Source organism: Kogia breviceps, chromosome 3 (assembly GCF_026419965.1).
Source record: "Kogia breviceps isolate mKogBre1 chromosome 3, mKogBre1 haplotype 1, whole genome shotgun sequence".
Taxonomy (NCBI): Eukaryota; Metazoa; Chordata; class Mammalia; order Artiodactyla; family Physeteridae; genus Kogia; species Kogia breviceps.
In genome coordinates this window covers 122,019,186-122,040,870 of record NC_081312.1, presented here as the reverse complement: position 1 = coordinate 122,040,870, position 21,685 = coordinate 122,019,186, and the positions used below count along the sequence as shown (strand labels likewise).

At 42.4% G+C, this 21,685-nt stretch overlaps 1 protein-coding gene across 16 annotated transcripts in view; it reads right to left on the bottom strand.

Moving 5' to 3' along the window:
- AKAP13 (A-kinase anchoring protein 13) overlaps nucleotides 1-21,685 on the bottom strand; it is a 346,588-nt gene that overhangs the window by 20,333 nt on the left and 304,570 nt on the right. For 9 of the 16 annotated variants that reach the window (XM_059058817.2, XM_059058816.2, XM_059058818.2 and 6 more), the window contains 9 exons: nucleotides 14,964-15,031; nucleotides 12,731-12,797; nucleotides 9,182-9,317; nucleotides 7,634-7,746; nucleotides 6,897-7,049; nucleotides 6,038-6,288; nucleotides 3,600-3,725; nucleotides 3,366-3,483; nucleotides 2,451-2,699 (listed from right to left, as the gene is read on the bottom strand). In XM_059058817.2, coding sequence (XP_058914800.1) covers nucleotides 2,451-2,699; nucleotides 3,366-3,483; nucleotides 3,600-3,725; nucleotides 6,038-6,288; nucleotides 6,897-7,049; nucleotides 7,634-7,746; nucleotides 9,182-9,317; nucleotides 12,731-12,797; nucleotides 14,964-15,031 — 1,281 coding nt within the window. The remainder of the gene's footprint in view (nucleotides 1-2,450; nucleotides 2,700-3,365; nucleotides 3,484-3,599; nucleotides 3,726-6,037; nucleotides 6,289-6,896; nucleotides 7,050-7,633; nucleotides 7,747-9,181; nucleotides 9,318-12,730; nucleotides 12,798-14,963; nucleotides 15,032-21,685) is intronic. The other 7 variants (XM_059058815.2, XM_067029578.1, XM_067029580.1 and 4 more) reach the window with 2 other exon arrangements.

The window sequence follows — 21,685 nt, the reverse complement described above, 5'->3', positions numbered from 1 at the left end:
ACAAACTCTTGCTCTAATCCTCTAGGAGTATGAAGTGACATTTCCCATCATTCCCTTAAGGACAAAGTGGGAACCCCCTGGAGGTGAGCCATCTACTGAGACCTAACAGGTCCCTCTGTACTACCTTCACTCTGGAAAGGGGAGCCTACAAATCTCTGGGAAAACAACGGGCTGACTTATGCAGCTGCCTCCTGGGTGGTCAGGACCCTCTTGACCTTTTCTACCACTACTGCCAAAACTGGGGTGCCCTCTCTGTGTAATTCATTGCAAAGCTATGAGGTAAACAGAAGCAAGGATGTCTGATTCCTAGGGTGGTCTAGTTTTTCAGCCTAGACCACAGTAATTTTCCATGCACTACCATTAGTTTTGACAAGTTTTTTTTTTTAACTTTACTTTTAAATAGTTCAGGTGTCTGCCAAAAAAAAAAAAAAAAAAGAGCTCTAAGTTTCAACTTTATTGAATCCTGAAGTTTATGTGATCACAGCGTCAGTAGATCAGAGAAGAACAATCCTACCCCTTTCAAGGGTTACCCAACACAGGACTGGCTGTTCTTGGCACAAGTCATTTTCACTTGGGGGTGAAAATGACTAAACACCAAACTCTTATCTCCACTGGAGACATTTTAGGCCAGAAAACCTATCGTTCTGCCATTGCTTTGACCACAACATTATTCCAACAGCTGGAATCTATTAGTTTTTATTTTGGGAATGAATAAATAAACTGCTGTGTAAAGAAAATACAGCACTGGCAGCAACTCTAGGAAATCCACCCTTACAAGAGAGGGCAGGTACTTCTCTACCACCAGGCTACCTCCGACATGGCCTCACAATGGCGGTGAGGCCAGAGCCCTCAACTGTGGTCTCAGGACATCACAGAGCATCAGGGCTGGAAGGAAGGAGCTGCAGGGATCGCACAGTTCAAGTTCATCATGGAGCAGTGAGAGGCACAGCTGGCTGGTGGCAGGAAGGGGTATTTCTTCTCTCTGAGATGACCCTGCCCAGAGAAGCCCTTCCCGGATCCCTGCAACAATGACTGCCCTCGTCTCGGTCACTGGTACCTCCGCACCCCTGCTGTCCTCTACCCTGCCCCCAGCAGCTGAACTACACACACTCTGACTCACCCCTTTCCTGTTCAAACCCTCCATTCTGAGCCCATTCTTCACTCACTCCCATCACCAGCATCCTTGTCAGCCCCCTAGCCTGGAGCACGCACCCACCCCAACCTGGCCCCCGGCCGAGTCTTCAGCCGTATTTCCCGCCTCACTCTGCTGCCAAAGACCCCAACTGCCCACCCTTCCCGATGGGCCAGACCCGTCAGCTCCACGCTTCCACGCTTATTCCTGCCTTCTGCCTGGCTCCCTCCTCTTGTCCTCACTTCACACCCCTCTACTCTAGCAACCATCATACTGCAGAGCAAGAATCTCTTTACAAGTCTCTTCATTCTGAGCCCAACTTCTAATGCAGGGTGTCCTGCGACATTCACCTTTGAGAACAGCTGAATGCCTGGGATCTCTTTACTACGTGGTCTGAGCATGGTGAGACCCTAGCTAAGGACTCCTGGGAATTCTCCGAGAGCAGCTACCTACAGCCTTACTTATACCTCGGTGATGAGAGAAGCACACATTTCACTCACCTGAGTTTTATGCCAGCGGGGCTGATGGCACTGGGCTGCTTTGTGTGCTCAGCTCACCGAGGCCAGGGAGGTGGGCTGGGTATACTCAAGGCTACTGGTGAGGTTAGAGTTACCATATAGGCCCAGAGGATACAGGTTTGATGAAAACAATTATTAAAAAAACAAACACACCAGATGTACAGATGAACAAACCTCCTAACTTCCTTCACTTGATAGGGCTGATCATTTAAAAGGTAAAAACTAAAATAAAACAGAAAATGAGTATCTTTTATGATCTCTTTTGCTTAGAGAAAGATAAAAGATGAAAAACAAAGTTTAATAATAAATCTAGTTGCAGTGAGTTAAACTTTCGTTTCTCTAAGGTCTCAGGAGCTGAGAATTCCTCTGCCATCTCTTAGGAACGAGTGATGTATTTTTAATCTCAGAGAATCTATGAATTGTGCAACTGATGGTATTTCCCTCCTAGCAATTCTTTTGCCAGAGAACCTGACCCCAAATTTGTTGCCCCTCTTTTATAGGGAAAGTATGTCTTCCTTACAACCTTGCTTTTTTGTATGAATCTTACCCTTTGCTTTGTTCTTTAAAAAAAATTTCTTTTTTCATTTCCCCTGACTGCATCATTTCCTCGTTCTCTTACTGTATTCTATATGGTTTTGTAAGCCATCTCAAACCAGTCTTTTCTGATGCAAGATTAAGATCGATTAAATTACCGCTGCTCCTGTGTGATGTCATGGGTCCCTGGGAACAACCTGGTGCCATATGGATTCTGCCCGCCGCCCTCTGGCACACGATTAGACTCTGACGAGAGTGAGCCTCACCTTTCAACCTCCCTGTTGTGCTCTTCAGAAACACGCTCCCATCCCGCACGAGCTTCTTCCGCTTCAGATCCTCCTTGGCAAACATCTGACCACTCTTCATTCTCATGATCGACTTGCTGTCTGTCTTTGTATAAATCTCATTGAGACGGACCTTCTTTTCATAACTTGCCACTTTGCTGTCCACAGCTCCAATCACATCCTTCACCAGGCCCAGGGACTGAGCTAGATCTTCCTGCTCCACTTCACTGTCTGAGAAGCAAAGAATAACTGTCTCTACTGGGCAGAAGGAGCGGGGGGGGCCCTGCCTTCTTGCCCCACGTCACCGTCTTCCCTCTGTGGGCATGCTGGCAGAGCGAAGCCAACACGTCGAAGGGCACGTGCCTACCCCTCGCTCTGCCAGAGTTTAAATCAAGTGAGAAGTTTCAGTGATACAGACGACATGCAATTATGTGCCACATTCTGAAGTGGAAGGAACCCAACATTTTTAGGGAGGGAGAGGAGCAATGGGGTTTTTTATTTACGTCTTTGTTTTACCTAATCCTTAATGTAACTGCCTAGGAGCAGGATTAGCTGAGAGAGAAACTACTAAGTAGTGATTAAACGAGAAACAGTGTTGATTCTAGTACTTGCAGGTGGGAATCATCTCCCAGTCTAGGGACAAGTGACAAGTTGCTCAGGTCACTGAACTCTCACTGGGATCACTAAGTGGTTCCTTCCCTTCTTGCTCTCATTCACCCTAAGTCTGCTGCTATAACACTTTAGGCTTTCACTAAAGAAAACTATTTTTAAGATAAAACACAGGCTCTCTTTTAGACCTTCTCGACGTAAACGAGTTCTTCTACGGGGTCTCCAGTGCTGTTGGACAGACTGGAACAGTCCACTGGCAAACAAGACTGAGTCCAGAGAGAGACTCACCTTTGGTACATTGCAATATTCTTTGGAACAGAACCGGGTATTTGGTGATCCGTTGGGTAACAAGCAATATACACTCTGGGATTCCAAGCCTCCGTACGACTGAACTGCTCATCTTCTTCTGCAAGGAAGTAAACCAAGTGTCAGGAACTACCCAAGGGAGAAGGCTCGAGCTAAAACTGACAGTGACACAATGCTGTGGACAACATGGAAATCCCCACCGTTTCACATCAATACCTTCACAAAGGCCTGAAAACGCTTATCCTTGGTATAGAGGTCTTTGAAGTAGTTTACAGACTGGTTGTGCTGCCCACAAAACTTGCCGTATGTCTTCTTTAAGCGTTCTGCGTTCTCTCCTGAAAACTGCAGAGGAAAGAGAACAGAGGTTATGCCATAACTCAGGGTGCTAAACTCCTATTATCATTTTGTCCAAAGTTTCCAGTCTACTTGTGAAACCCAAGAGAGCTTCCTCATAACTTCCCCCCAAGGATTAAAAGATTAAAATGGTACAGGAGCTTTGGAAAACAGTTTAGCAGTTCCTCAAAAAGTTAAATATAGAGTTACCATATGACCCAGCAATTCTACTCCTAGACATAAAAACATACGTCCACACAAAAACCTGTATATGAATGTTCACAGCAGCATTATTCACAACAGCCCCAGAGTGGAAATAACCCAAGTGTTCATCAGAGGATAAATGGATAACGTATGAACGAAAAAAGCCAATCACAAAGGACAAATACTGCTTTATTCCATTTATATAAAATGTGCAGAACAGACAAACCCACAGAGAAAAGTAGATTAGTGGTTGCCTAGGGCTGGGGAAGTTGATGGGGGTGATGATGATAAAAATGTTCTACAACGGACCGTGGCGATGGCTGCACAAGAGTCACGATATACTGAAAACCACTGAACTGTGCACTTTAAATGGGTGGATCACATGGCATATGAATTATATTTCAATAAAGCTGTTACATATATTTAAAAAATAATAAACACAGAAATATCTATGTACTGTGCACATAAGAAATGCAAGATGTGTTTTAACTCCCATTTGTCATAACACAGTAATAAAATAGACTCCCTAGAAGTCTTTCATGAGGTAGCAGTCTCAAAGAAGTCATCCTGATAAGTTAGAAAGACATCAGAAACGGCCATCATTACCTAGGGATCTGTTTATCCTACTTACGTCAGGCCAGCAGTCCTAACAATTCTGCGTGGCCCTTACATCATTCCCAAGTGTGTGCAATCTCAACGGTTCATCTGAAGCTACGTTCACTGTGGGGTACCCGCTGAGTCTCTGTATGTGGTCCACAAGACACGTGCTAAGCATCAATTCCCGCTGAACTAACAAATCTCTGGAGGCAACACAACTTGATCCTTACCGCCAAACTTGAAAAAACGTTCAGGGCAGCCTTTCCTTTTCCCCTTTACCAACAGGGAAGCTGAGGCAGAGAGATTTTTAAGTGACTGGCTCCCATCACAAAGCAAGTGCCCTAAAAGGGTGACTCTAGCACTGGCGCTCAGAACCAACAAACGGACACCATGGGGCTAACATCTTACTAGAGGACATGCGCAGACACAAGGAGGTTCAAGGTCAGAGGAAGTACCAGTGCAGGTCTGGGGGTGGAGAGGAGAGGCAGAGGGAGAGACATGGAAAACGACAGGAGTGGGTGTCTGGGGAGGAAGGGCCCTCACTTGCAGAGCTGACCGGGCCCACTCCGAGGCCCTGACCACCAGTGTGCACGCGTTCACTACACTGCATCTGCATTTACTTCACCACGTGCCTATCCTTTACTCCTAGAACATGAGTTCCATGAAGCAGAGGTCTACACTACATTTACCTTTGTGGTTCCACATGGTATTGAGTAACTCCCCAGTAAATGCATGACAAATGAATGAATGAAGGCACCAATGAATTAATAGGGCGAGGGATACAGACTCAAGAATACAACGAAAGGACAATATTTCCAATTCTCAGGCAAATGTTCCAGCAAGTAAGCCTCTGCTTCCACAATGAGGCAGAGACTTGCCGGTGAGAAAGAGCTAGTCAGATATGATGTGATACCCCTCTGCCTATAAAGGTTATACTGGCATTACTCTTCTTTCAGAAAGAATGTTTTAAAAAAGAAACATTTAGAAACTGCCTATGACATATACATCTGAAAGTATCAAAACAATTTTTAGCTAAAGTGCTTTTGACGTAGGATTGAAACCATACCGTACCTTGATGAAAATATTAGCAAGAAATATTTTATGAATTATTTTACAGATGGTTTCTTAGTCAAGTTTTTAGCCTCATGTGGTTTTTAGATAAATGAGCCTTTTGATTTGAGGCACAGGTTCAAGTTGAGACTTCCAAAAACTATTCTTTGATCTCTTAAACTATAGTATCTCTGATGTTGGTACAGACTCTGAGGAAGAAAAACTGGCTTTTACTGCCTATCTACCATGTATGCTGGGTACTTTATATATACATTACCTTTTAAATTTTAAAATAGCATTAAAAGAGAAAATCTACTGTCCTCAATTACAGAAAAAGAAACTGAGGGTCAGAGAGGTGCAAATCACTTGCCTAAGCTCGCAGAGATCGTGAGCAGTACAGCCAGGATGTGAACGCCCGGCTACGGGGCCCCCACTGCGTGTGAGGCACCAAGGGCCCTCCGGCTGCTCACCTGGTGCACAAGCACATCCCCAATCCTCTTGATGAGAAAGTTCTTTTCACTTTTATCCACCAGAGAGTCCTTCTTCCGCTCCAGGATCCTCTGAAAGAACTGGCTGTGGATACTGATCAGCTCATCCAAACAGGGGAAGAGCTTCTCCACCATCTGCTGCTCGAAGAGCAGGTCGGCCGTCATGCCCCGGCTGTACACGTCGCTCATGATCTTGAGTGTGCGGAGGTGGTGGAACTCCGTCTGCATCAGCTCTGGGGGAGGGACAAGGCTCAGCGGTCAGGAATGCTCTCCTCGAGGATTCTCCTGCAAAGTGTGTCTGCTGCTACTAAGAGCCCAATTTTGTCTTAAGGCTATTTAAGGCCCAATTTAAACTTTAAAACTGAGTCAACAGCTGTCTTTTCACCCTATTCCTCGATTTTTCACGGGACCTCACACTATTTTCTGACAGGTGTACTGGATTCCATCACTCTTAAGTGGTGGTTTCCAAAGTTGTCTTCATTGGGATTCAAGACCTTTCATAATTTACTATGTTCCTATTTCCCAGAAATGACCTGTGTTTAGTCTAGTTTCTACTGTAGCTGAGGAATTAAACTGTACTGTCACCAAGAGATCTCTTTTTAGGACTATCGCATAAATAAGCACTCATATTAAATAAAATGTCCAATAAAATTAAAGAATATAATTTTACAGAGAGAGTAAAGGATAGATATAAGATGTCTCTATACCTCAAAGTTTTCAAAAGAAAATCTTTGAGAGGCTACATACTTGAAAATTGACTTGACACAGACCAATAAATCCCCTAATAAACAATGCCAGACAATGCAAATCAAATATTAGTAGAGCACATGAAGAGTCTCACCATAAATCACTTCTTGCCGTTTGACCACATCTTTCTTTTGTTGTTTCAGAAACTTGCTGTCCACTATCTGACTCCAGGACTCTGCTTCCAGCTGTTTGGACTCAATCTCAAAGTCTCCCATTAGCTGCCCTTCATTCATGTCTGTACCTACTCCTCAAAATACAAAAAAAATCAATATCAGAATCCTGCATCTGTGACCTCTAAAAAAAAAAACCTCTGCTGGACGTTCCTCAGGGCGATAATTTCATGAGACATAAACATTCTACACTAATACAGGGATGTTCATAGAATATATATTCTATTAGAAAAGATCATTTTCTGTTCCGGAATGACATACTCTATATTCAAGACTTTGGTTAAGGGTGATAAATATCACATAAATCAAAGGTGATTAAGACATGATCAGGGTCCTGGTGGCTTTACTTGTTTAAGAGAGTAGGCTTACAGCTGTGCCAAAAGAGCTAGAACTGAACGTGTATGAAAGTCTAGGGGAAGAAGAAGCGTTTGTACCAGAGTCTGACCACATTAAAATCAATGACATCCTTCAGTGGACAACCATCTAACAACAAGATAAGTGGGTTTGCCAACTCATTATAAAGCATGTGATGCTTTACAGACAGTTCAGAGAAGTCTCACAGGAGTAAGGAAGAGGCAGGAGGCGCGTTAGTGCTTGCATTCTAGGAGATGGCACAAAGTCTCTGCAGACGCACACAATACACGCTGTGGCTTCTGCTTACCCTCATCGGTAAGGGACTCTGTTGACTCATTGACCTTGCTGATTTTATTTAGTGAGTCAGTTGAATGAGACAGGAATTTCCAGGTGTTTGATATGTTCTCATCATTGCCAACTCTGGGGGCAAAAGGAAACACATACTGTCAGATACATTCTGAGAAGCCACAGTTTCCGGTCTTAAGTGAAGATCTGAAAAACTATAAAATGACAGCTGGCTGCAAGTACTACAATGATGGAAGACAAATTACTTATGTCAGGTACCCAGCAATATGTAACACAAACTATTAAGGAAGGTTGGAGGCATTTAACATCACTGCAAGCATGAACTTTTTGAGCCTTGGGGTTTTTTTAAACGATAGGTAGCAAGGAGAATTCTCTTCCTTCAAACTGCATACACATTATAAAAGAAATTTTTCTGTTTGAAACTCATGTCTAACCACTACACTTTTTCCCTGTGTTCCCTAAATAACTATAGACCAAACACATACATTAAACCACATTCTTCGAACTTTTCTTGACCCCCAACTCACCAGCTAGCACATTAGGCACCCAGTAGGTGTTTGTGGTACAACACAAAAGTAAGCCAGTCATTTAAAACTAAATTTTATTTAAAGGCCAACTTTTAAAAGTCATAATATAAACTCATTTGGATAACATAAGAACTCTGAAAAGAAAGCCTTTGGTTAATTACAACAGAAAGACAAAACAATATAAAAATACCTGAAACTTTTTTTTTTTAAGGAGGAAGAAACATTAGCCAGCACAGAGGTTAGGAAACACAGACAAAAGGAGATTTGCATCCTTCAGTTGGGAATTTTCCTCCAGCCTAGGTTAAGAGAGCTGCAAGAGATGTTTTGAGTCCTACATTTGAGATGACTTCTTTACTGCATGGGAAGGCAGGCATCTTACCCCAAACAGCCAGCAACATCATAATCGGCCCTGTGCTAACCACAGACAGCCGAGGCCTGAACAATCAGGGGCCACAGCAACTTCTGGAGGGACCACAAAAAAAACTTCTGGAGGGACCTCATCAGTGCAGATGAGGGACGGGGAACCTACTGTAGTACCCGGCCCATTATTCATTCCCATGACTTAAGAGTCAAGAGGTGAGTTTAAAAAAAAAAAAAAAAAAAAAAGCAAAATGAAACAAAGTTACTCCCTCCCCCCAGGTTCATCTGACCAACAGAAAAGTGTGACATATGCAAATACAAGTGATTGAAACCAAACATTCAGAATTAAACCTTTTTTCCTATTCCCACTTCTTATTTTGATGTGAAAAATCATCCTTTTAGGAGGCAGTTTCTTTAAAAGCAGGGCTGATCATGTATAAAAGCACAAGACAATTGGCCTAAAAATGATGTTTAAAGGGGATCCTTGCTACAAAATGGCAATCATGATGGCACATCAAAGTGTAATCCTCACCCCACGCATCTGTAGCACTAACCCATTACGTTATACATTTCTTTCTAAAATAATCTTTTTGTCAGATGGTATAAATTATTATGCTCTGTCACCCAGATGTCAACTGTGCTAGCTTTACATCCCCACTCACCCAGCAATGTTCTGAATGGAGACACTTTTGGAGAGCGACACACTCTGCTGGGACCGTCTGTTAGCAAACATGGGGGCGGCAGTGGTTTCATCGGCCAGGAGGACTGCGGACCGAGGTCGCTCCTTGGGCTGGGAGGCTGTAAAGAACGAAAGGACACCAAATGAAGTATCACCGACACATGCCCACCAGCACTGACTCACCTGATGAATGCCAAATAGAAGCAAACTGCTTTAAAAGAGATTTACCCTGGGAGTGTAAATAGGTACAAAAACTCTATGGAAGACACCTTGGCAATAGCTGTTGAAACTGTAAATGCCTATATCTTTGATCCAGTAATTCCATTTAGGATATGCTTATTCCACAAGATTTACTTGTTTATATTCGAAATGACATATGTCCAAAGTTATTCAATGCAAAGTTTTGTAAAAGCAAAATGAGTATCCAAAGAAGATCAGTTAATAAATCATGGTACAGCCTACATGTGAATACTATGAAGCTTTAAAAAAAAATGAGGACACTCTCCATGAACTGACACAGATCTGCAGATAACATATTAAGGGGGAAAAAAAATCAAGGTGCAGGGTAAAGTGCGCAACAGACTACCTTTTATGTTTTAAAAACATAATTAATAATCCAAATTGGTATCTGCTTTATTTTAACAAAGAAACTTAAGGAAGATTAAATATAAAACTAAGAAAAGCGGTTTACCTGTGGGGTGTGATGGCAATGAGGATAAAGAATCGTGTGAAAGTATCATATATTTAAAAATTTAAACTAATTCAAAGTCAGAGAAAAGGAGACCAAAAGAATTTCAAGGATAAAAGGAGCCTCAGAGATAACTGAGGCTGGTGTTCTTTGGGAGGACCTACCAAGAAACATGTGAGGGGCTGGTTAGATATGCAAATTCCCAGCCCTCCTTGTTCTGTGCGGGTGGGACTTGGGAGCCTACACATTTACCAGCTCCCCAAGTGATTCTTCTGTACAATGTCTGAGAACACAGGTTTTGACCAATTCCTTTAATTTACAGATGAGGAAAATGCAACGTGTGTTTGATGTCACATAGCTAATTTGTCCTCATACTGCATATTTCTCTTGAACTTGACCAAAGAGGAAACTGGAGCTCTAATTTCATGCTAAAGTAGTCACACTGCCATCTGGGTAACAAATTATTTTTCCTTGGTAGCTAACTAAACTGCTGCATTATCTGTCCATCCCCAGGAGCATCAGAAGCTGAAGGAAATAAGACTGGGGCAGCTGTTATGGCTTCACAGTATTACAGGATATTTCTGACTTAATAAAATTAATAAAACCATTAATTTCCAATTCAAATTCTATTTAGAAGAAGGTGATATAATAAACACCAGAAACATGCTACCCTATAACACGACCAGACCCTTCCTGCAGGAAGCACACAGGAAACTAGGAGATGTGGGTCCCACACCAACAGGGAAGAAGGGCAACCGGCAGGAAAGAGAACATGCTCAAGTGTTCAAGAGCCTGGAGCACATCCTCAGTGTCTCAGAAGGGAAGCTGATAAGCAGATAAAATCTGATGGAGGAAGAAACACCAGTTCTTGAAGAACAGTAGGATGTGGGTAAGTCAACAGAGAAAGAGGACATTCTGATGAGAACGGCATGAAGGAAGGCAGAAACACTCTATTAATGTGAAAGGGAGATAACAAGCAGAAGAGGAAGTAATCAGAGGGGTGCACATAAGGGATCAGCAGTGAAACGGCCGGAGAAGCAGAACGAAGTCATGCCATGCAGAGCCCTGAAAATTATAAAGAAAAACCTGCATCTAAAAGGCAGCATAGGAGGGTGAAAACAACAACTTTCCCTTGTTGAAACCAATCCACTCCACTCAGGGAAGTTGCTAACTACTCTCTGAGCCTCAGCATCCTTGTTTGTGATGGTGATGGTAGTGGTGAAAGCAAACACTGAAGGAGGCCTCTCACCAAGTACTTCATTGGTGTGATCTCACTTAAACCCGATGACCGCCTGCTGATAACTATTACCATCCTTTCACAGAAGAGGAAAACGAGGCACAGGGGATTTAGTAAACGTCCGAGGTTACGTGGCTGTTAAGTGGGACGCCGGGACTCAAACCCATCCAACTTGAATCCACAATCTGTACTCTTACCGCTACGTTACCTCAGGAATAAAATGGGTAAAACAGGAATAAGAATACATGTGGGGGTCAGACATAATAGGTATTTTTTGGAAAAAATGCTATTTTATCTGATTTAAAAGAGGAAAAAAGGTTTCTGAAATAAGGGATAATGTCACAGAACCAAAGTTTAAGGAAGATTAGACTTGTAAAAGGTGTTGGAATGGGTTGGATCATTGGTAAAAGTGGGTGACAGTCTGGCACAACTTTTCTTCTAGGAATCCACGTGCAAAGATGGGCAATAACTGGACTTCTGTCTAAAGGGACTCCACACCCTCCTGGTAGCACAGTCTCTACAGCCATTCTGGGGCCATCTGGAAGCACTCAGAGCAGTTGGGCACGGGGCAGTGGGTCCTCAAGCTCGAGCGTCTGCATCACCATCACCTGGAGCATCTACTAAAACACAGATCACTGGGCTCCGCCTCTGGAATCTCTAACGTAGTAGGTCTGGGTAGGGCCCAAGAATTGGCACTTCTGATTGATCCAGGATCCACACTTTGTAAAACACGGCCTGAGGGTAAGTTTCACATGGGCTCCCATAGAGCAAATTTAGGTGATATTCATTACTGCATCTTTATGGCAGGAGTTGGAAACAACTCAGAGAACCATCTTTGGGGGAACTGATAATTAAAATGTGATATATATTTAGGAAAGAAGACCATGCAGCGGTCTGAGACAACAGCTTACATATAGTAACACGCATAGATCTCAAAACCATATTGAGTGGAAAAAACCCCAGCAGAATGGATAAGCAAGTCATATCATCTAATTTAAATTTAACACACAAAATCATAAGAGATACTTCCAGAGGTACACATATGTCTAAAGATTCGGCAGATTAGAGAGGTTTACATTAAATATACTGCAGTGCGTGCTGAGGAGGGGAAAGGAATGAGATAGGGAATGAAGAATGAAAAGGTGAAAATATTAGGTAAAACCAAAGTGAAGCTTTGCACACACTGGAGAAGACAGGTTGATGTGAATGGGAGAGGTGTGATTTACCCAATTTGTGTACCACTGAAGTCCTTGGGGAAAAAAAGAACTATTTTCATAACTCCACAGTTTGTCAAGAAGTTTAATAAGCAAGATCTCATTTGATGCAACTGTAACGCTGCTAAAAGCAAGTTTCACTGTCGACTCATGCAAGAGAAATTTCAAGACACACAGGGCTAAGGTGCTGCCTTTTAAGCTAAGACACACACTATTCTAGAACCTTCCAGAGAGTTTGATGGTAGAATCTTAAGGTTTTGGTCAATGAAACTGCAGCCTTCTCTAAGTATTCAGATCTTGCTTAAGAATAACAAATAAATACTACAGAAGCATGGGTAAGTCCTGAACCAGAGAGGCGAAAAGGAATCATGAGAGGTGGGCTGAGCTACTTACACTTGCTTCTCATAATGACTGTGGGCAGCGAAGATGTGTCATGTGCTTGAAGGCTCCCTTTGGGCTGCTGAAAGGAAAAGAAAGCCTGAGTGAACACTGCATTTACAATTTATCTTCTGTCAAGTTTCAAGAGGCCTAGAGCAGGAAGCCAGCTGCTCCTACTTCCCTGCTCTGTTCCGGCCAATGGTCCTCGGCATCCTAGTCCTAGCTACGGCCACCCACTCTGGCTCTCCTCTGAATCTGCCAAGCACTCTGATCCTGCAAATGCCAACTCTTCTGCCTGGAATGCTCTCTTCACCTTCACAGGCACGGCATTCTTCTATTTCAAGATAATCCCTTCTTGGTAGAGCCATCTGTTAGTTTCTTTCTTCTCCTCACCTGAGGCAGTGACTGGCACCCCTTAGAATCCTGCACGTGCCCCCGCCTAGTTTGTTCCTTATTTACGGTCATCGTCTGCTTGTCCATCTTCCCCACCAGAATGCTGGTTCCTTAAGAGCGGCATCTGTGCCCTTTTTGTTTCTATTTCTCCAGTGACTCGCATTTATAAGGTGTTAAGTAATTCTTAGGTAAAGTGTTAATTTTAAGACTTTTGATGTAGCATGGAACAGAGACACTGTGTGAGAAATTACAGACTGAAGCAATTAGTCTGAGATAAATCACTAGTGAAAAATGGGTCCATTTAAAATGGAACTCCCCCTTTCAGGTTACGTCCTTTTCTAGGGGATATGCTGTATCCCTATCATTCTCCTTCTCTATAGCACATTCACAGTAACAGCAGTCTTACCAGAGATCACAAACTCAAATGCCTGTGGGGTCAGGCAGGTAACAAAGGACAGAGGCGAGTTGGAAGAGCAGGGGAGTGGCAGTCTGGGGCTTGTACATCTTGTCTAGAGGAGGCAGCAGCCACTCAGCCCCAGTGGATTATCACCCACCACCCACCTCTCCAACATTTAAGGAACTAAAGGACAGATACTGTTCTACATGCTTAGGAGCTATTGATGGATCAAACACTCCTGACTTCAGACTGCTTGACAAGTTTAGTGCTTACATTCTAGTGGGGGGAAGGTACAGATCATAAAAAGTAAATGTAATATAATAAATACAGTGTGTTAAGTAGACCCTAAGAAGGTGATAAGTACTATGGAAAAAAAAGAAACAGAGTAAGGTGGCAAAAGGGAATGCTAGGTAAGGGGAAATACCAGGGCTGTGAGACCTTCCATTTCTTCAGGAGAAATCAGAAATCCAAATTGGTGTGAAATACGATTTTTCAATAAATACACTAACTCAAATTTTACAAAAATTACTCCATGAGCCAAACAAAATTTATATCCATGGACTGAATAAGATCTGGGGTACAGAGGTCTGTCATCTTTACACTAGAGTTCAGTGCTTCTCAAAGTGTGGTCCTCGGACTAGCAGCATTAGCATCATCTGGGAACTTATTAGAAAGGCAAGTTCCTGGCCCCTCCCTACCCGCCAAATTGGAAACTCTGGGAGTGGGGCCCAGTGTCATCTTATAACAAGCCCCCGAGGTGATTCTAATGCACACTCCAGTTTGAGGCCACTGCACTAGATAAATGCGTTTGGTTATTGGAAGCACACAGCATGCTGAGCACTTGTGTAGATGGAGCTGGAGAGCACTCTTCTGACAAGGAACAAAGACATTTATGAGTGACTACCACACTGAAAACCACACAGGCCACCTGAACACCCATCTGCCCCCAGCCCCATACTCTTTAAGGGCTCCGATATGCAGTGCCTGTTATCACACAGCTGCATAGTCGGAGCACCGTACCATCATACACTTCCTGCTCCTGTCATGTGATCCACACGAGCCTGTGGAGAAAAGTGCTGCCAGACAGGCCCATTTAACCCTGACACTCCCCAGCCCATCAGCGTGTCAGAGCCCCTGAATTCCACCTGCTGCCCTCATGGTCCTGAAGGAAGCCAGGCGTGTGAAAGGCAGAGTAGGCCTGCAGACACAGTTAAGAAGAAAACCACTTCAATGTCAACACAGATTAAAATCACAGAGAAATGTGCATTTAACATGGAGAAGTTCTGAAAGTATTTTACCTTCCAAAAGCCACAAATTCCCGAGTGTGTTAAGAAGAGAAAAATCATTTTTGGTTATTTTAGTCTCAAAGTAGGTAGCAAATGATGAAAATAAACAAAAACTACAACCCCAAATCTTCCAACTCTGCAGAGTTTATTGGTTTAGCCAGAAATGTCTTACCTTCATTTTGACCTTTGCACAGGAGGCCAGACTTTCTCTACAGCCTTTGTGGACAAAAGCACTACAATCTGAAAAGAGAGCAAAACCCCAGGTGACGTTAATACACAGCAAACAGATCCCCCAGACTGATTTTCCACTGCCACAGCAACCGAAAGACTGCCAGGTGAAGTCGCTCACACGTCAGAATGTGACTAGCCAAAATGACAGATTGCAGCCCTCTTCCAGGAAGCAGGCATGCGATGTCATTTGGAGGAGGAGAAACAAGAGCAGATGTGATTTCTGATTAATAAAAACTAGAAATCCGAGACTTCTTGGGCAGGAACCTGAGAGGCTACAAAACTAAAAGTGAAAGCATCTGCTGTCAATATGTAAGTCTAAGTCACAAATAATACATAAATGATATGTACTGACATATACAGACATTTACATATACGTTTAATAACACCCACAAATAATACATAAATACAGCCCCTTAACAGGGGCTGTGAAATCTGTATGGCTGTGTCAAAGGTGGAATGTGAATGTGAAAACCTACCTGTTTATGTCCTTTGACTTGGAAACCTAACTACCCTGAACTTTTTGCAACACCCCGAGTGAGTCAAGAGCCGCAGAAGAAAGGTCATCAGAACCACCCTAAAGCACCTCTGGGAGCCCTGACTCAAGAGAAAGCGGGAGACTTCCTGAATGATGAACAGCAATTTCCCGAAAGATGAAGCACAGCCCAGAATCCTCCAAGGACACGATTTTATTTCAACTCATTTCTCACTCCTTGGCCCACAAGGGCCACTGATGTAAAAACCCCGCCCTCTGTGCCTCACAACACAAGGGTCATCATCAGCTTGTACTGCTGCTATGAACTCATAAAACAGAACTGCGCCAGGAGGCCAGAGGTGAAGTAAAACAAATAAAAGAGCTGTCTGTGGGGACACCCCATGACGAGCATCTCTCCAGGGAAGGACTGCCTGAGAAAATCAACAGATACCACCCATCAGGCAACGCTTCACAGCCTGATTCAGGAAGCACCACGGGTCCTGCCTATGGTAACCCACGAACCATGGGCCAGGATGCTCTCCGGGTTCCTATGTACGGATTATGAGAATACTAGAATGGAGGCTGCCAGAACCCCAGACCCCAGAGGCTTTTTTTTCCCCATTCCTTCCTCAATGCCTACTCGGTTCACAGGTCTCTTCCCTAACACCACCAGTCACAATGCGTTGGATAATCTTATAGTTTTCTCCTCCACTGAGTGCTCCTCTAGGGCAGGGTCCCTTCAGCTACTGCCGAATCCTTAATCAGGTCTCCCTAGCATAATGCCTGGCTTATGCCACCTACTCAAATGTCTGTTTGAGATCTTATGTCTATTTTATCCAAAAGCCAAGTGCCCTGACACAACCTAGATTACAGTATGTCAGATATCTTATCAACACTAAAAGGAGTGCTAGAAGAACAACCATCACACTAAATGTGATTTAGGTCCTGGCTCTCCTAATTAGTTAATGTTACCCTATGCAAGTTCCTTCTCTATAGGCCTCAGTTTCCTCAGACCTATAGAATGAAAGGAAGTACCACATCTTCCCCCCAGTTCCTTTTCTCTGTGATCCTATAAGACTCCTTATGCTACAACTCTTGAAGAAAGAGATAATTTTCCAAGTAAATCCACTAGATTGTTCTATAAGGTTCATGTTGCAGAAGAGTTTTCAACTTAGTCATCTGAATTATCACTAGGACAGACCCCATCCTTCAACGGCATGGTTAGGGAAAGTTCCAACTGGAGAAATCTTGGCTGAAGCTATTTCCATAAAAGAGGCGATAGGGAGCAACTCTACTTTTGTTGACAGGATGGCCCAGAGTGGGAACTTGTCTGGAAGTGGGGTGGGGTGAAGTATTCTGGGCCTTTTACTCTCAGGCCTACCAAGCTTTCTATCTAGCTAAGCTCTTCTAGCTTCACCGCAAGTGAAATTCACTGTCTGGTCATTTTTCTGATGTTAAACAATCAGAAGAGACATCCATTTACCAATGGCAGCATGAGGAGAGACTCTCCTCAGAAAGGCTCACTCAGGGAATCAACAAGAGGAAAAAGCCTGGAAGGTTTTATCTCAGTCACAGCTCTACTCTTATTTCCATTGTTTTCTTCTCCAGGAGGAGACTGTAAGGGAGCTATATGGATGCTATATGCTCCCTGCAATTTCTTCTGTTTGTGATCATGACCATTTCCACATAAGTCGTCAAACTGTTCCAGAAGTCAGCAGTTATAAAAGGGTTATGTATCACTGAATATTAATGCCAGGGTTTCTCAGCAACATCCCTTTCAGGGCACAAGGAAGGCTCTGCAGAAAGAGACCCTGGGGAGTGACTCATTCTAATCAGCAAAAGGAAACATTTTGAGGATATTTTTCTCAAGAACCGGAAACCACTGGCCTTCATTAAATTGTCTAGTTCTCTGCTACTTGAAAATAAGGATACATTTTGATAAAAGAAATCGTCTTACTACTCAGAGAAAAAAGCAGAATCACAAATAGAAATCCACATAACTCTGAGATGCCAATGCTGTTATGCCCTTCTATACATCAGGCAATGTAATTCATATTCCAGGATCTAGACTTGGTGAACTTTGGCTCAAGACTTTAAGCCCCACTAGCCAATGGTCTTCCAGTAAGGGTCAAAGAGACAACAGGTGGGCTGGACCATTTGTTCTTATTGATTTGTATTCAAAACTTTTTGCCTCTCTCTTCTCAGAAACTTTTTTAATGGCTCCCCATCATCTTTAGGATAAAGCCCAAACTTCTTACTTAGCTTGACATGGCCCATCACGTGCTGTGTACATTTCTAGGCCCTTGCCATGTTCTGTCACACCTCTGAGCTCTGAACAAACTGTTTCCCGTACTTGTATCCCTTTCCCTCTCTTCCTTACCTGACTAGGTTGGCAGGACTCAGCTCTCTGAAGTCTTCTCTGACTCTCGCAGGGAAGATAAGACTCCCCACCTCTATGCTTTTGGTATTCCATGCTTGCCTCTGTCATGGCACTGTACTGTGATGGCCACACTCTTCCACTGGACAGAAAACTCCTGGAGGGAGTCTAACTCTGTCTTTCTAAATTTTATATCCCTACCCCCAGCCTCAGGCCCACAGTAAACACTAGATGTCTGAAGGAGAGAGAGGGGTGGGCAGGTGAGCTCCAAGCTGCTAGACCCACAGTATGAAGTATAACAAAGTAGTTGAGGCAAACATCTATACTCGTCTTCTAGTAAGAGAGAACGTGTTTCCCCCTCATCGGCCCCACTCTCCTTACTCAGGGTACGTGTCTCCCCTCCCTCCTCTGCTACACAGATGCCTGGGACCACGGAGTGGTCTTGTTGATCCATCATCTCTTTCTCATGCACAGGCTTTCCAGCTCCCCTCCCCATCTTTTCCCTCTGTCTGTCACATACACCTTCTTTAATCCCATTCTTCCTTACCCTCTGAGTCTTGCCTCGGTACCCTAGGAGAACCTCTTCTTCACTCCATTTTACTTAAACAAAATATACTTTAAAACATGGGTGATAAGAATATGAGGAAAACTAATGAATTCATATCATGGACAAAGAAAAGCACACATTTCAAAATGGAATTAAAGGTAGTGCCATAGCCAACAACACCATCTTAAAAATGTTTAAAACTCCTCATAAAACAATAAGACAAAGAACCAAACAAAAAAACAATACAAAGACTATGAACAGGCAATTCACAAAAAACACAAAATGGTGCTCAAGCTCTCTAGAAATTAGAGAAATGCAAGCTCAAACAACATAGAAATATCATTTCACATCCAATCAGACTGGTCAAAATAAAAGTCTGCCAGTTCTAGGCACTGGTGAGGATATGGTGATGCAGGAGCTCGCATCATCTGCCGATGGATGCTACATCTATTTTGGAAAGTAATTTGGCAACATCCAGTAAAGGTAAAAACATGCTCACTTTATAAATTAGCAATTCCCTTCTTGGTATATAGCCTGGTGATACACACAAGTACAATTAAGGATGTTCCCTGCGGCACTGTTTGTAACAGACAGAAATTGGAAATAACCCAAATGACTTAGCAGTGGAACAGATCTGATATATTCAAAAATGAAATACCATATAAGAGTTAGAAGTCAATAATCTAGATCCACGTGTTTCAATATCCTGTCTGGATCCCCCAAATATGATGCTGAGGAGAATAAAGCAAGTTACAGAATGAGATACATTGTATGGTGCCACTTAAATAAACTAAAAGAAAAAAAATTTTAATATTGTTTATATATAAGATAGTTATAAAACACTGGCTACATACACACTGAATTCATGATAGTGTTTGTCTTGGGGAGGAAGGAAGAGGAATGGGATTACGCAGGGAAACAGGGGAATTCAACCTTAACTATAATGGTTTATTTCTTCAAAACTGAAAAATAATCTAAAGTAATATGACAAAAATGTTACTTTTATTTTCATCCTGAGTAATGGGCACATAGGTGTTAGTGATGTTATCCATGCACTATTTTATATTAGTGTGTTCTTTTTTAAAACCCAAATTCTAATTCCTTCAAAGTTCCCTGCATTTGCTTATCTTTTAAAACAAATATATAACAATTCTCAATTCGATTTTATTATCTTATATTCCAGTTAAAAAACAATTTTCTCCTTTGCTGTAATGAAAATCGATATTTTAGGCATGAATGGGAAACACAGGGTGGTGGATTTGCTTGAGAACTTGCCACTAATTCTGATCTACAAAAATGACCAACTAGTACACCGTGGACAGAACTTGCTTTCAAGTTGCATTCTTCCTGTTCCTTTCCTCCCCATCAGTTCCATCACCCTATACAGAATTAAACAATGTAAAGGTACAATCACTTTTAAACAGATTTTAGCAATATTCAAGTTCTCAGGCCAGTGTTTGAGAATTAAAAGACAACTGCAATTGATGAATCATAAAAGCAGAAGTAATATTTAAAATGCACTTCTGATAAACAACTTTTCACACAAATCCACTTTAGTTAACTGAGACATGTCCCCAAACCCACAACCCAGCTGAAAATTTTAATATACTTTATTAACATGGTCACAAGTCTTAGAGATAAACAGTTTGCATGGATGTCTGCTTAACTTAACTCAAGTACCTACTTGCAAACCACTCTACTTGTTACCAGGCTGTCCTGGACTCAGTTCATGGCAATGGTTTTAGTGGTATACGTGAGTGATTTAGAAACTTCCGCCCCACTATCAGCCAAGGTCATATGGTTAAAACCTCTGTTTTGGAAAACAGACAATTACTGAGAACTTAAGAATCGAAGACAAATCTAATACACTTTCAAGCCCTCTGCCACAAACTATACCATGATGTTAGGGAGACCAAAGAATTATTTGGCTTTTTATTTATTTTTCAAAAAGATTTCCTGATAGCAGTAAGCAATATACTCTCATTCTTTAAAGTTCTTCAAAAAGGTCTTGGCACAGTGGTTTATGGGAACAGAGCTCACCCTTAATTAGACTCCTCTGAACTGAAAAGCAAACAGCCCAGCCTTCAACTTCTTTTCTTGCTACAAGGAGGCATCAAACAAAAGGATATGAAGGAAAACCCACGTGACTGGGAGCTATTATCTATCTGTTGCTGCATTTTTTTTAACCTCTGCCACCAGATCTTTGGTGAACTGTTATATACTATATACTCTCTTTCAGCAGAAAAATCAAACAACACATTAGAGAGACTGGCTTAAGAAAATCAGCATTAAGAAGGGTAAGACGAGTGGCCACGCCAAATTGAAATTACAGCATGGCATATTCCAGGCCTCCCTGTTAAGGGAAGGATTCACCTTGAGTTGTGTTGGGGACCTGAAGGAAGGGCTCTTCTGCCACTTCAGTCCAGTGGGCGATGTGCTGAAGAGCTCCTCCTAGAGACAGGTCTGAGCAGCAAAATCCATCTGGGGAAAATTCTCTGACCCTTCTTAAGGATAAACGTTGGAGAGTTTTTTAACTTTAAGGAGAGAAAGGTGCAACTGCTTCCTATTGTGTCAACCCTAACCAAGAAAACTCAAACAACAAAAACAACAAAAAAACATTTAAATACCAACAATTTAGAAATACACGCTCCAAAATTATTTCCACAACTTCTTGTTTAAATTCTTTGGGGAATGTGAGACACTGCCTGGTATGGACTGATAAAGTATAGATACAAAAGCCTTGCAAGATATTCTTGGTAGTTAGTATAATAACCACAATGCTGATGTACAGGACAAGAGGAAAGCCACAAATGAGCCAAATCATCTTAGCTGAAGTGCTCACCTAGCAGCAGTTTTCAGAAGAACACTGGTAAACAAACAAACAAACAAAAACCAAAATGAAAGTGCTCTGTTTGGATAATAATTAACTTTATTGCTTAGGCTCTTTCACCTTCCTTTGCCCTAAACGAACTTCTTTTCCCTAATCAGTTATATGTATTTTACTATCTAAGCAATGAATTCTAAATACGAGAAAACTGCCTATCTGGAGAGCTGTCTTCCTGGATAAAATCTAAAGCTGAATCCAACCATCACAAACATTCTAAACTCTTACGTTTCCTTAGATTGCAGCTGGTCTACTTATTTTTTTAATCAAGAGAACCAACCTACCACAAAAGTACTCAGAAGCTGCTAACACAACAGAAAATAAATCCACAATAATCTCAATATCATTTTACATCTGTTTAAAGCAAACAAAACAGAACCACT